Source organism: Primulina eburnea, chromosome 3 (assembly GCF_022965805.1).
Source record: "Primulina eburnea isolate SZY01 chromosome 3, ASM2296580v1, whole genome shotgun sequence".
In the NCBI taxonomy this organism is placed as follows: domain Eukaryota; kingdom Viridiplantae; phylum Streptophyta; class Magnoliopsida; order Lamiales; family Gesneriaceae; genus Primulina; species Primulina eburnea.
In genome coordinates this window covers 13,156,235-13,171,771 of record NC_133103.1, presented here as the reverse complement: position 1 = coordinate 13,171,771, position 15,537 = coordinate 13,156,235, and the positions used below count along the sequence as shown (strand labels likewise).

At 35.5% G+C, this 15,537-nt stretch overlaps 4 protein-coding genes across 11 annotated transcripts in view; 1 reads left to right on the top strand and 3 right to left on the bottom strand.

Annotated features, from left to right (window-relative positions):
- LOC140826601 (uncharacterized) overlaps positions 1–352 on the top strand; it is a 54,638-nt gene extending 54,286 nt beyond the window's left edge. The window contains exon 2 of the mRNA XM_073189035.1: positions 12–352. Coding sequence (XP_073045136.1) covers positions 12–232 — 221 coding nt within the window. The 3' untranslated portion in view covers positions 233–352. The remainder of the gene's footprint in view (positions 1–11) is intronic.
- Positions 353–647: 295 nt separating this feature from the next.
- Positions 648–2,882, bottom strand: LOC140826596 (F-box/kelch-repeat protein SKIP4-like). Of its 3 annotated transcripts, none has more exons than XM_073189016.1 (3): positions 2,760–2,882; positions 1,503–2,038; positions 648–1,407 (listed from the first exon to the last, which is right to left on the bottom strand). In XM_073189016.1, the coding sequence occupies exons 2-3, from the start codon at positions 1,994–1,996 to the stop codon at positions 807–809; spliced, it is 1,095 nt and encodes a 364-aa protein (XP_073045117.1). In that variant the 5' UTR covers positions 1,997–2,038; positions 2,760–2,882; the 3' UTR covers positions 648–806. The 3 variants fall into 3 exon arrangements, with proteins under 3 accessions (XP_073045117.1, XP_073045118.1, XP_073045116.1); XM_073189017.1 differs by having other exon boundaries at positions 1,503–2,009; positions 2,760–2,877; XM_073189015.1 differs by having other exon boundaries at positions 1,503–2,880.
- An 891-nt stretch (positions 2,883–3,773) lies between these two features.
- Positions 3,774–5,978, bottom strand: LOC140826602 (large ribosomal subunit protein eL36y-like). Its single transcript, XM_073189036.1, has 4 exons — positions 5,862–5,978; positions 4,454–4,564; positions 4,064–4,263; positions 3,774–3,976 (listed from the first exon to the last, which is right to left on the bottom strand). Exons 2-4 carry the CDS (start codon positions 4,553–4,555, stop codon positions 3,946–3,948), a joined length of 333 nt encoding a protein of 110 aa, XP_073045137.1. The 5' UTR covers positions 4,556–4,564; positions 5,862–5,978; the 3' UTR covers positions 3,774–3,945.
- A 1,379-nt stretch (positions 5,979–7,357) lies between these two features.
- Positions 7,358–15,173, bottom strand: LOC140826592 (beta-amylase 7-like). Of its 6 annotated transcripts, XR_012116842.1 has the most exons (13): positions 14,915–15,173; positions 13,788–14,413; positions 13,064–13,345; positions 12,688–12,765; positions 12,335–12,538; positions 12,146–12,160; positions 11,044–11,238; positions 10,397–10,561; positions 9,844–10,104; positions 9,204–9,422; positions 8,807–9,026; positions 7,798–7,931; positions 7,358–7,710 (listed from the first exon to the last, which is right to left on the bottom strand). XR_012116842.1 is itself a non-coding variant. In XM_073189002.1 (12 exons), the coding sequence occupies exons 2-12, from the start codon at positions 14,232–14,234 to the stop codon at positions 7,903–7,905; spliced, it is 2,115 nt and encodes a 704-aa protein (XP_073045103.1). In that variant the 5' UTR covers positions 14,235–14,413; positions 14,915–15,173; the 3' UTR covers positions 7,712–7,902. The 6 variants fall into 6 exon arrangements, 5 of the variants coding, with proteins under 5 accessions (XP_073045103.1, XP_073045104.1, XP_073045105.1 ...); XM_073189002.1 differs by lacking the exon at positions 7,358–7,710 and having other exon boundaries at positions 7,712–7,931; XM_073189003.1 differs by lacking the exon at positions 7,358–7,710 and having other exon boundaries at positions 7,712–7,931; positions 13,788–14,427; positions 14,915–15,172.
- Between the last annotated feature and the right edge of the window lie 364 nt (positions 15,174–15,537).

Sequence of the window (15,537 nt, the reverse complement as noted above, 5' to 3'; positions counted from 1 at the left end):
CCATCGTGCAGGTGTGGCGAGACCTGTCGAGTCAGGGAGCATGGCCTTGTTAGTCAGAGATGATCGAGAGGAAGAAGAGAAGATACAGCTTCTTAAGCAAAAGATTTCAACTAATGCCTCTAAAATGCAAATTGTCGTGCAGAGGATGAAAGAATATATGGCGAGGATCGATAAATTGGAGTCGTCCAATGACGTTATCCATCCTGCCTTTAAAAGGAAAAGGACTAGTTGAACTAGCATTACACATTTATTTCTTCTTCTTGGTATCTATCATCTTTATTTGTAAACAATGCTCGAGCAGTGTGTTTTTATCTGTATTGGATGAACTTTTCGGGTGCAAGGATATAAACATGTTTTCTAAACTGCATACAGATGTAAAGTGGTCGGTTGTGTACCATATGATCCTAAAGGAGATGTGTATTTATTGATTTTGATTAGAGGTAACAAGCTTAAAAAAGTAACCACACCAGGAATTTTTGCAGTCTGAGATTTGAGAAGCGGACAATATCGAGTCCTCGTGATTTATTTTGAAATTTTAGTAACCTGCACTTACTATTTGCTTGGATATTTGAATTTAATGTAATATCAGAAATTTTTAATCTCAATGTCATCCATGAAATGTTTTAAAGTTAAAATCATTCCATCCAAAGCGTGAAGTACACTAGGTTATTTCAAAGAAAGAGAATTACCCCAACTCATACAAACGAGGTACTATCGGTAGACTCAAATCGATACAATTTTGCACAATGTGTTGCAATTTGTAAATGTAAAATTGAATATTATATGTTTATATGTACAAAAGAAACTCAAATAGCAAGAGATTTGCAGCTTATAACGTCATTGACGGATATCAAACCTGGAACAGAAGAACTCAACAAAACACGATCCGCATGATAAATATCTTGAACATCGAACATCACCGTACTCAGTCCTTTCCCGATAACAAACATCTTCTTACCAACAGCCACAAGTCGATACGGTGGCCGAGTCAAAAGCGTCGACAATCTCCTCACAGTTATCCACTCCCTACGATCCTTTTGCCACACCATTAGTCTAGCACCTAAAGTAATTTGGTTCACTACGAATAATACACCATCTATAACAAATGCAGGACCACACCAACCAGAGATAAAATCAGCATCAGCACGGTTCCAAGTTTCGTCAAACGGTTCGTACACAATAGCATATGCACGAGGCAATATGCCTTGAGAACGACATCTAACATAAATCTTCCCATCTAAGACGAGAGAATCTTCAACATGCGGAATAACATTTGGGTCCATATGAGGACTCCAACAATTTGTGTGGGGATCATAAGAATCCCAAGAATTTGTATGACCTAATTTTGATCCAAGCCCTCCAATGGCAAATATTTTCCCGTTCAAAGTTTCATGTGCAAAATAGCTCCTAAGAATAACAGCAATTGACAATCAGGATGACGCCAGTAGAACTTGAAAGAATTATTGTAACTACTTTTTACAGAAACCAGGATGTTTATATACCTTGGAGTGGATAAACAACCAGCAGCACTCCACATATTCGTCAGGGCATCATAAAAAAAGACATCACTAGTGGCATCTTCCACCCAACCACAGCCTCCAAACAGGAAGAGTTTCGTACCTAACACCTCAAACCCCACACCTTTTCTCTTCAAGAAGCAACTTGGAAGGCCATGTACGAGCTTCCAACCCCTTTGGAAATGGTTTGGATCCAACATGTAAATGCAAAGCTCCTCGGACTTGTTTATGCACAGAGCATAAATCCACGTCTCAGCTAAATGATGTTTGAGTCGATAAGAAACCCACTCTTTGCTGCATACCAACTCTCTCCATCTCTTTGAAACATGTTTAAGATGTGGATGGTACCTCCGAGGAACTCTCGCCAAGCAGGAAACAACAATGTCATCTGGAAGCCCAGGAATTAAAGCTGATAGCTCTGATCTACCGGGACCCTGACTCCTGCTTTCTAAGTTATCACAAACTGAAGGTAATTCCATTGGACTACTAAACCTACAGGCTCCAGTTTCCCCTCTTTCTATCTGGTAAAATTTAAAGTAAACATTAATTACCATAAATGCAACTTTGGACATTGTCCTGCTAACACATAGTGATGGATTACAAGACCCAATTCTGCAGTGAATGGAGATCATTTTATGTCAAACTACACAGCCATTTTTTAAAAGAACAAGATGAGTGATTTTACAGGGAAAAAAAAGAACTTGAAAAGGCCAAAGAAGCTGGACAAGTAAATGTCCTCAACAAAAGTATAAAGCCAATGAGATCGAAAGCCAGAAACCAGCAATTTCTAGCACACTTCTAAGCAAAAAACACCCCCTCCATCTCAAATTTAAGTTAATTTGTACCCATTTTTGACGTATAACTTTGAAAAACTGACCGAAGTATCTTAAATTTTTGTTAATAAGATACATCATATAACATAAAACAAGATTTGAAAATCCATTTTCGCAAAAACTTCCAACTACACAATACATTAATTCGTATATTTTAAAAACTCGACTGTCAACATATCAATGGACAGCGGGGGCTAATTTTGAATCCATCATACACATAAATTTATAGTTGATCCCAAATCAATGATCTCATTTATTAATAAAGGAAATTTCTTAAATTTTGATTTCCTCAATTACACTCGCATCAACAATCAAAACTCCAGGAAATCACACACACACATATTAAAAAAAACCCGACGAATTCCACACAAATTCATGAAGAGACAAACCATAAGTCGCATAAAATTACCAATCACATTTGCGGCAATAAATAATCTGATTTTCGAAAATGATTCAGAAGGGGGCAAAAACAGACTCAGAAACTGGCCCTAGTTGCCTCGGAGATTCAGCTCGTAAAATTTATGAACTAACAACAATTCAGGTTTTATTCAATTAAATTAAATTAATAATAATCTACGTTATATTATAAAATGTGAGAGATTGTAATAACTAACTTTTGGTATTTCAGTTCATACTCTCTCTTTTTTTATTTTTATTTTTTTAAAAATATATTTTTAATTCATATGTCATAATTATATTTCTTATAATTATATTTTGATATTCATTTAAATATAAATTAAATAAATTTTGTAAATAAAATTAAAATTTAATAATTAGATATTGTTTTTTGTTTGTTTGATATTAAATCCACCATGTTATTAGGGTAGATTATTACACAATTGGGTATGAGCCTTGGGCCATTTTAGTATACGGCTTTATATCGGCCCACGAGAAAAATCGCCACAGCTTCTCCAAAATAATTATCAACCAATATAACATTAATTTATGCCCTCCTTTCTCAATTTGTAGCTGTTTAATTTTCACATCCAGCATATTTAGTTTTCAAGTAATCATATATTTTATTCTTATCCGAAACATATAAATTTCTTTAATTTTCAAATAATTGTGTATGACTTGACAAAATGAGTCTAATGTGAAACCGTCTCACGGAACGAAACATATAAATTTCTTTAATTTTCAAATAATTTTGTGTATGACTTGACAAGGGCTCTATATTATGAATGAGTCTCATGTGAAACCGTTTCACGGATCATAATCCGTGAGACGGATCAACCCTACCCATATTCACAATAAAAAATAATACTCTTAGCATAAAAAGTAATACTTTTTTATGGGTGACCCAAATAAGAGATCCGTCTCACAAATATGATCCGTGAGACCGTCTCACACAAGTTTTTGCCCTATATTACGTGCAATTTGGCAAGAAAAGTTAAAACTTATCTTTTAAAAATAGATGGGGAAATCGATTTAAAATGCCTCCTAGTTTATTAAAACTTGAATAAAACCTTAGACGGCATTAGTGACACGACAAACAAGATGTAAACTCAAGTTTAACAAAACAGACAAACTAGATAACACCGCTAGAAATTTTTTTTTCGCTACAGATGCCTGCAAGTAGAATCGAGAGCAACAGACTATTTCTTCTTCTCACCACCTCCAGCAGCCCTAATATGACCAAAAGAATTATATTAGCATAACCAATAACCATCAAGATGAAACCGAATTAAATTAGAATGGAAACGATCAAATCACCTCATCCTCCGGAGAGCTGATGCCATCTCTTCACGCTTCCTCTTTGCTCTCTTGTGGGTGCCCAACTTTCTCTTAGCCACTTTCAATGCCCGCTTGTCTTTCCCAACTTTGAGAAGCTCGGTGATACGCTTCTCATAGGGAGCAAATCCAGCAACTTCCCGGATGAGACTTCTAGCAAAATGCACTCTTTTGCTGGTTTTCTGTCCGGAAAGGGCGAAAAAACACAAACTATATCAATGGCTTCTCCATAATGCCAATGATTATGGTATCCTCGAGATTCGAGACACTATTCACAGCGAAATAACATCACATTTCATTTACATACAGAACCTAGGCAAACATATTTCACACATCAGTTATTAACACCTTAGAGGGCTGAAATATGTTTACCCCTTTTCTATCAGAAGGGCGAGGTGCCAGCTCTTTCTTGGTCACTATATGCCCTTTGTTCAAACCCACAAAGAGGCCTGAATTAGGCTGTTTGGGAGCCATTACCTAGAACTGTACAAAAATGACCAAATCAGCTGAAGAACATGACGCATAAGAAAATATAACTTTAAACAAAAGATGGCACCAGAAGTCAGTATTCAAGAACGTGTTAAGTGTTCATAGAACCACAATCGATTCTATTTTAACCATAAAAATCCAAAGCATAAAAGCACATCCACAGCATTGTCAATTAGCAAAGGATGCCTCAGTGAAAAAAGCCTTTTAGATTAACTGTAATTATATCAATAAAATGAGTGTAACCCCATAGGTAAATCCCCAAGTCATATTAACATTAAAACAATTGAATGTAGTGCGTATCTATTCTATCCTGGGGATCAGAGAAAAATATCTATCTTAAAAATGAGATTAGTGCGACGTCATATGTTAATAACCATGATTGGTGCATGATTTTTTTAAAAAAATATGCCGTCAAATCACAACATACTTTAAAACCACATACTAGACATTGTTATTCAAATTCAAGATCTCGTTTAACCAGACTTTAATATTTTTTAGCAACCCCAAAAAAATGCAAATCAAACATTCCATAATTTCTCTCAACCAGAATAGACATTAAAAAGAAAAGTTCAAGCTTCTCTGTTTTATAAAATACTTTGAAGCATTTACAGTCACGCAAAATATATATCAATATTTAATCGATCGAACATGGATTTAATAAACGAACAAATTTGATCGCACCGGTTTCATGGAAAACGCGAAGAACATTCATGAACAAGCAAAACAACAAAATATTCAACGACGTAGCTGGAGGATAATATATACAAGCTGCGAGCTGCCAGAATTCAATTTCATTTATTTTATTTTCCATTTGGAATTTTGTAAAATCCCAGATCCATATGGTTCGATATAAATAAATACCACAACAAAGTAAGGACATACGTTCGCAAAGGCAAAGGCATCAAGTAATGAACTTATTATAATATAGAACTTTATATAATATAACATTTTATTCATAATTTCCATTACAGTCGAGGTATTTTCCTCAAAGTGGACAGCAAGAAAATAAAAACTTCAGCATGCTTCAATATTACATAAAACCAATAAAATCGCAGATCTTGTAATATATAACAGCTGAAGCAACTGAATAACATTAAATAAAGGTAAAAGCTAAAAACACACAGTCTAAATCGACGATTAAGTTGTAATTAACTGTTGATTTCCAGCAGGTAAAATTTTCAAAAAATTATACGTCAACAGCAAGGAAAATCAAATTCCACGACTCTTAGTGCAACAGAATGAAAGCTATACTGATGCAAAACTAAAGAGTACGGCGGTGGCGAGAGCTTACCTTCACGGAGGAGTAGCGGAAGCTTCTTCTAGGGTTTGTAAACCATATTATGGTTTTCGGCTGTATTTATAGAATAAGGATTCCACGTGGCACTGGTTTTTTTTTTTTTTTGAAAAAAATGGTGGCATTAAAATTAATCAAATTTATTAATAATACAAAGGAGATTATAGATTAGAGTAGTGGTTTCGTGACTTTTTATTTGTGAGACATGTCAACCCTATCGATATTCACAATAAAAAGTAATATTTTTTTATGGATGATCCAAATAAAATATTCGTCTCAGAAAATACGACCCGTGAGACCGTCTCACACAAGTTTTTGTCATAGATCATATCAGAAGACGGAGGAATAACTCTCGCGTAGAATCGTTCGCTTTCGTTGAAATATGAGTCGTTTGATTCGTTGATCTTTTAACATAAACAACTGAACAAAAGATATTATCTTCGAGTTAGGTATTAGCTCCACAATCTTGTCTCACACATTTAAAAATAAATAAATAAATGTAACGTGGAAACAAAATTCCTAATTTTTATCAGTTTTATTATGGATTAAATACACATTAATGCTTAAATTTCAATTGATATATGAAAATGAACACTAATGATTAAATTGCATCTTATTATTATTCCCAAGTGTCACTTTCCAGAATGTAATTTAATCATGAAAACCACCAAATCTTTCGACGTTGATTTCCAATATACTTTCAACATTGAAACTTTTTTTTTAATCTTCTATGTTTTATACGGGAATATCAATTTGTTACTTTGAAATGCCTTTTTTCTTTTAGGTTACTGGATCTTTCATAAGATGTTTAACGTAATCTCTTATTCCAATTCTTGATTGATCAATCAAACAAAAAAAAAATCAAAAAAATTAAATTTCATCACTTATCTTCAAAAAAAATTAAATTTCATCACAACTCTTGGGTCGAATTGCCAAGCAACGATCCAATAAAATTGATACAGGGAATTAAACATTTGAGGGGAAGTCTTTATTTATAACTTTTTTTTACGACGTGATAATCCATAATCGTTACTTTTCAGTGCACATTGGGTAAACTTTCGTATTAACACACTAGTTTACAAATCACATTAATTAGATAAACAACACTGGACAAATTTTGTATAACAAACTCGTGTGAAGAATTTTGTAAGAATAGTAAAACTTCTAAACATGAGTTAATATCTCACATATTCCACCAACTAATACGTCTCCCCCGGAGAAGTGGGAAATCTAGTTGGATCAAGAAAGGTAAATATGATTCTACTTGGTTTGAGAAAGTTCCCTTTTCATTATTTTTTATGCCAATGTCATTACTAAGAATAAATTTTAATGTGACTACATAATAATTAGTAGGGCCATTTGCATTCATTTCTCATGTATTTAGTATATTTGACGTTCATCTCTCTTATCAAATGTAAAATTATAAGTTATAACATACAAAGAAATGTCAAATACATTTAAGTATAGGAGTGAGAATACACAAAAAAAAAAAAAAAAAAAAAAAAAGAGAGAGCTATATAGTACATATTCAAACCACATAAGTGTATGTGATCTCCTACACAAAACCTCAGTGAGCATGGATATAATTTCCCCCATGATGTATACTTGATACTTCTCCAACATTGGCCCAAACCCACAGGCGCATACCAAATTTAACATGGAATACACATGAAAGACAAGATGAAACATACACTAGGAATGGTTAGATAGTCGAGTCATACAAGTCTACCAACAATTTTCATGTTTCATATAGAATTGCATCGCCCATCTACAAAGATGAAACACTATTCCAAATAGAAAGTATAGAATCTAGTGGTGATTGTGGCGTATTTCGTTTTAAGCCAATCTGCACAATTTAAGCTTCATTACTCCATGCATGAAATATAACATTAGCAACAAATTCTACAGATATCAGGTGAATCTGTTAGCCTACCTTGATTGACACTGATGAAGTATCATAGTACGACTGATGATTGTTTCGTTTTTCTCACAGATGCGTGCCTAATTAATGTAATTAAATACTATCTGGTGTTTCGAACTACGTCTGATATTCGAGGACGGGTTCTCCTGCAATAGAGATGAGAAAGATGTCAATACTACCAGGGGCATTTCACGGCATGATGATATAGGATGCAAATAGAATTGTCGTCATTAACTACAATAGCATGGGTGGCAGCTCGATTCAAGCTTGTTCTTGTCCAGCAATTATAACTACAATCATATTTGTTTATTTATATATTTTCTCTTGCTAAGTTTGTTAGATGACCATTATATACCAACTTCTTTATTAATTATTACCAGATACAATTCATGTATGTTACAACTTGGTATTTAACTCTCTTTCGGCTTCATTTCGTTTCTTTATTTTCTGTCCCCAAGATAGAAACCAAGAACACAACCAACTTATTTGTATTCTCTTCTACAGATAAGATATTTCCCGGTTTCACATCTCTCAACACAATCATTGATTTTAAATAAACTTTTTCCCACTTCCCTGTATTGCTAAAAATACTGCATTAAATTCATAAAAAAAAAACTCTATCAATGCTTCATATTTTCTTACAGACACTGAATGACATATTAGGTTCGTGTGCATTTCCACCACTGTTGCATAATGGAGCTCAACTTCTTTTATAAATGACACAACCTTTTGCATCCCCTCAAGTGTATTTCCTACCATTATTGACAAGATGCAGAAAAATTTTTGGGCATCACAACAATGCCAAATGTATGGTTCTAAGTGTTTTTATAGAATAAACTATAAGGAAGGTGCAAGTTCAAAAGATCAATGATCTGGAACACAGGAAAGGTTCAAATCCAACATATACCCACCCAAGTCTAAACACAAGCTATTCGCCAAGATATAAAATATGCAAGTGTTAATCAAGTCAAAATACGGATGAATTAATAGAATGAATAAAAAAAAGTAGTAGTAACATTACCATGCATCCTCTTGACAAATCGTTCAAATTCTATGAATTTCTGTGGCTCGAAAAGAAGTTGACTGAGCCTCAGATAAGTAAAAGAGGAAAAATGCCTCCCATCTGGATCACTGATGGGCTTTGCCTTATCCAATAAATAGTTATAGCCTTCCCTGTCATGGCAGGAAAGAGAATTCTCACCGGCAACTGGTATGCAACCATCCCAGGCAGCATTCAACACCTAAATTGGTGACTAGATGTTACTATATGATATTTCAAAGAATATTATGCATACTCAAAATGATAATAGCATACTCTGACATGGAAAATAAAATGGCTAATGCAATGAAGATTTTATGTTGCAAAACCAAGGAGCATGATGTGATTCAAATTATGATATCAATTCAGGAATACTAACTTGCCAAGCCAAACCCTCAGGATCAGCCGAAGCTTCCGAGAAATTCACATGATTATCAAACATGCCAATTTCAGACGACATAAAGCACAAAGTAGCCCCATGCCTCTTTAGCATTGCCATAACAGAAACATAGCCATCACGGTTGCACGAATTATAGAATCCAGCAGTTAATTCAGCAGCATGACTAGCAGTCTTGTACCACCAATGAATACCTGATAGCTGCTTATAAAGAAAAATATTATTATATCTTGCATGAGTCAACTTCAGTTTAAGTCAATTAAACTATACAATTTGGTCATGCACAACTCCAGAATTACATGCATAAAATGAACTTAGAAAATCTTCCAGAAACGTGATAGTAAAGAGTAAATAACAAATGCTGCAACTAAACAATAAAATTGTCCGATGATTGACAAAACTATGTGGGGGAATGAAAAAAAACCTGACTGAGCCAATGCATGGAGTCACAAAAAAAGAGCACTATACCAAATATTATCTAAGAACTGAAAGAGACATAAAATATCTAATAAAAAAGTTTCTTTGTATGATGGATGGTAAAAAGAAAGCCAGTGTGGTATATAAATTAAGGTCTGCCGAAACATTGAATAATACGACAGACTGTAACTTTGGGCCAACTCACCTTTGTAGCAATGCAGGTTTCTTCAAAAGCTAATTTAGCCAGAGAAAGCACTCGATCACAATGATCAACTAAAACCTGAGAGTACCATCTAAGGAAAAACCTGCCATAATAGCCATCATAATCTCCACCATCACAGAAAAATCCTGTTTCCTGAGGCCGGGAATTATAGAAACCGGTATTATCAGGCCCTCGTGCCCAAAAAGAGTGTCCTCTTAGTTCAGCTGCTTTCCGCAAGCTTTTCAACATATACTGATCATAGCACTGAAAAGGCAGAAAAAAATGGTTACAATGCCCAGTATTGCATTGGCAAAGTTTACACAGAACAATATTTTGGTTAGTAGCACCATTTTCTAAATTTTGCATGCCCTGCGCCCAACCACATACACGAAAAAAAAGAGATAAAAGTCAATATTCTTGGTCATGAATTGTCCATGCCCAAACATATGCTAGTGTCTTGTCATCAAAGAGATAGAGGCAGAGAGAGAGGTGGTCTGTGGGGCGCCTAAAATCCTGAAGGCTGCATTTTGTATGAAATTGGTATATCTTACATTACCTGAAATTCGCCAATACCAGGATATCTCCAACCATGCTTCACTGGAGTAGAAGGGTATCTCAGCTCTCCACATGGACCAAGTCCGATTACTATCATAGATATGATACCATTCTCAAAAAACTCATCAAACTCAACCCGAAAGCTTCTCATAAAATCAAAGTAGACCTACATAAATTTTCAAAATTATGAAACAAAAAAAATTAATTGAGGCAAACTTGAGGAGGTGACTATCAATAAGAGAATTTATAAGAGGAACATGGCAACCTCAAAGCTAATGAAAAATATGAATCAAAATGGGAAAGCAGGAAGCCAAATATTTTCTTTTAGGATCAAATCATCAATCTTTTAATCTGAAATATCTAGCACGCACAAACAAATTTTTATGCTCTTAATGACACTAATCACCAAAAATTAATGAGCAAAGCATTAAAACCTCGGATTCTTGATAATAGTCAGTAAAAATGCAATAAATAAACAAGATAAATCTTGAACTGTTCACTAATAATAACTTCAGATCTCCTAGACTGCTAAAAGAGTAAAGTTATCAAGAACATGAGCATAGCAAGGGCACAAACCTCCTAGACTCTAAAACTTTCCAATGAAAAAATATAGAGAGATCACAAACATTGAAAATGTTAATTAGTTACCTCTGCAGCCGTTCGTCCTCTCAATACTCTTTCCTTATCAACACCCCAAGACAAACACTCGGTGTTTCGCCTTCCCAATCTGTCGGTGAAAAATATGTCTGGATTGCTTCGACCAATTTCAGCCACCCAGTGAGGCAATGCAATACAAACATCATCCCCGACATTTCCTCCACATTCATGAAAAGACATCAGAACCTGTTTTTTGTTTAGGAAAAAAACTATAATATTTTTCGTAGAAGTTCAAAAGAAAACTATGAAAGCAACAGGAAATTAATCAATGTAGTACTGCAACACACTCACTTCATCAAGCAGTCAATGTTTTATTGCCAACTAACAGCCAACATTCTTACAGCAGCCATCACATTATTGACTACGTAGATGTTTTGGAAGCACCATTTTAGCCAAAAAATTATTAACCATGATGTGACCATCGCAAGCACTTCATCAAGCAGTCAATGTTTTATTGCCAACTAACAGCCAACATTCTTACAGCAGCCATCGCATTATTGACTACGTAGATGTTTTGGAAGCACCATTTTAGCCAAAAAATTATTAACCATGATGTGACCATCGCACTCACTTCATCAAGCAGTCAATGTTTTATTGCCAACTAACAGCCAACATTCTTACAGCAGCCATCGCATTATTGACTATGTAGATATTTTGGAAGCACCATTTTAGCCAAAAAATTATTAACCATGATGTGACCAGTGACCATGATAACATGTACAACTTTCAGTTATCTAATATTTTTTCCCGGATGAGATCATGTATGGATGATCATCACCCCAGGTTGTTTCAACAGTTCTGCAGCAATCCAAATTGCAAAAACATTCCATTAAGTTTGTGCATAAAAATTCATCATCTTTCCTGGAAATTTTGTGATGTTTTGGATAAAAATTAATCACTTTCTGATGCACAGGAAAATTGTCCAACAAAAGTCATTGTTTTCTGTTTCACACGATCAGTTAATCAATGCAGCTATGCAGGTATTACATGTTCTATACAGGGACAAGTAGATGGGACCATCCAGTAAATATAAGAATTTGCGCATCATCCGGGGAAACTCATCATACATACATAATAAAAGCATGAAGGATACTCTTTGAGAAAGACCCTGAAAAGTGAAGAACGATAGAATTATGTCATCCAACAGATATAAAATCGACCAAGCTAATTGTACAATCTATGAAGACTGACATTAACATCAGATAGAGATACACAAAGGTAAGAATGCCACAAAAAACATCTACTGGCTAAATGTGAAGTAGTCAGGAATAGAAGAACTAACTTGTAACTTCATTTTCAGCTCTTGCACAATTTGAAACAACCTCTTGTAGCCATTCCAGTTATATTCTTGGGGTGCATGAGCTTCGACAACACCCCACCAACAATCCACCACAACACCATCCACATTGATCGACTTCAAGACTTTCAGTTGCTTCACCAGACCATCCGGATCAACAAGCTCGCACTTCATATTGATGACACCCAGCTGACACCATTAACTTGAATATTATGTAAAAATTAAAAACTACAAATGGACAAACAATCGAAGACAAATTTACAATAAAGGTATGAAGGCAGGACAAGAACTTGAAAAATACAGAAAAAGTATAATGTAGGTAGACTCAGAGAACTCACTGGCAACATGATATAAACTGGAACATGGGGAGTGCCAGTAAAATCATGCTCCTGCGACTTTGTGTGTATGTCGACGATCTAGACAATTTATAACGGAAAATCGTTACAGAAGTATCAGAGAGACCAGGGTGAGTGAAAAGATCCCAAATTTTTTTTAAAAAAAAACACTGTAGAGGAAAAAATAAGACATGCTGTTTTACATATTAAATTCATGAAAGTAACTAACAGCATTTGGTTTGAAAATTGAAAAGCTTACTTTTTTCTTTCGATAATTACTTCTGAAATTATCGTGATCATAATCGAGACAATTTTCAGAGCCTAAGAAGATAACTACTGGGAAGGAAACAATTTGATTTCAGGAAGCCAAAAATCTGACCTGCCTGTTGTCAACTGCATTGATGGGACCTCCAAGGAGAGGATCATTCTGCATGTCTCCTTCGTCTCCAATAATGGATGAAGTCTGGGATCTGTCAACTGGGGATACATCGTAAGGAGAACTGGGCAAAAAAACTCCTTTCATGTGAGATGCATTATGATCAGCCGTGTTTTGATGGCCAGGGGGGATGCCTCTCAAGGAAGGAGGTGAACTATGTAGCACCGGCATATGTGTAGAGGATGAAGTCACTGTGGCACTTGGCGCGACGGTAGGTCTTGCTCCCTGGAGATGTTGAACAAATAATTGTGTGATTGAAAGATAGGCATGAATGTACATATGTCTGCAGCAGCCAAAGTAAACATTCATGCATTATGTTAAACATGCTCACCTCTTGGCGTGGGAGGATGATAATGTGGGATCACAACAATATAATACTCAGACAAGGATAAAATGTGTGGGGTGCGGGGGGAGCGGAAATGCACCAACAAAGTATCCCATGACCTTGACATAATAATGCCACATATGATAAGGGAGCAGAGACTGAATCCAATTGTACATCTAAAATTATTTAATCATGCCCACATAAAAATAGTCATAGGCAAACGGATGCAAGTGATGTCACCAACATGCTGATCTATAAGTGGCTGAGAAATATTGACGTTCACAATTCAAAATCCACCAAGGGACAAATGAATATATTATGCGCAACCAGATTAGTAGATACCTGTGGTCTGGAAGGGAAGGTGGTTCCATCGGGAAGAACGACCCAACCTGCTTCCCTTGCCAAAGCAGCTATGACATCATTAATGTCAGCTCTAACTCTAAGATTATAGTTCCCATGTCTTCGAAGCCCAGCCAAAATCTTTGCTGTGATTGCTCTGCGTTGTCGCTCTCGAAGCTTTGTTCTTTCTTTCTCTTCCTGTGGCCTACACCTTCGAGACCCTCCTCCCTGAGGAGTTGGTTGATCTTGATATAGCTGATGCTGCTTAAACCTTTTGTTACCACTCGTAGATACAATGCCCACATCAACACCAACCACCGTGGGTGTACCCATGTTCTTCTCTTCGTCGTCGTCGTCGTCGTCGTCGTCGTCGTCATCATCTTCATCTTCCTCTTTCACATCCATTCCCATTTCATCGTCATCTTCTTCGCTAGCTGCAAATCTCTGCATCCCTGCTGCAATATCTTTTACAGAATTTTCTATTTCTCTGGGTTATCTTCTATTTTAGCAGACAAGGATCAGGTTCCATATCTCGCACCATATCTGTCATGTGTTAATGACATATTGTCCCTGGAAAGCGAACGCATATGTTTGTGATCAAATAATCCCGCTGGCTGGCTCAGAATTATCTGAAACAAAATATCTACAGTAAACACCGAGTTTGTCATCAGAAAAATACATGGGTTTAGTAGATAAATAAACAAAAGCTCCATCGTATCTTGAACATGCACTCAAATGGGAACCGAAGGAAATTGAAATATCGAACTTCTGGACTTTCTATATTGCCGTTTGAAGAATGTGATATCTTGAATTTGTTTAACTCTAAATACAAAATGCATCGCTATGCTAGCTCAGTGTTATATGGATGGCTTTTAGAAATCTGTTGTAAAATTAGAACAGATAGCAAAACAAGACATTTGACAACAATTTAACTTCACATAAATAAAATCAGCGAAAGCTATCGATATTCCCGTTGTTTTTCTTTGCCATAAAATTCAGCTTTTGTGAGAAATAACACCTCAATTACAGTAGAAGAACACGTTCTGATATCGTCTCACATCCTAAAGATTCAGATCTAAACGACACCGCTCCACAAAAAACCAAACCAAGATCCAGGGGTGCAAACTTACCGCCAGTTAAGAAAGCGGCGAGCTTGCCGGAATGCTCTGACAAGACAACTGGAAGAGAGTAAGAAAGTGAAATTGTGGAATTCGAATGCTACCACCAGTGCTTTTAGAGATGAGCGGATTTCACGGCGGCGACACGGCGGAGGAGAAAAAGGAGTGGCGGTGACGGTGGTGGTAGGTTTGGCACGAGGGAAGCGTGTGAAAGGAGTTGGCACGCGTTTGGAGCCTTATCCTCAGACGTGCGGCTCACACGAATTGCACGTGCTTTAGATGGACCCACTCACGAAAATTGTGTGGGACCATTCCAAAATGTGTGGTTTTTTGTGTATATATATATGAGATTTCTGAAATAAATTAGTTATTATAAGGTATAATTCTTTTTATCATTATCAATAGATTAAATTGAAATTTGACAAATTATGAAAAAACTAAATTGATATTTGAATTATTGAAATAAAAAAATAAAAATAAAAAATGTGTGTTGAATTTTTTTTAAAAATATAATATTAATATCATGTAAAAGTAAAGTTGAAAGAAAAAATTGATATACATTCTACACTGTTATTATCATGTCTTCAATTTTAATAAAATATAATAGATAATATAAACATTTCACAAAATATATA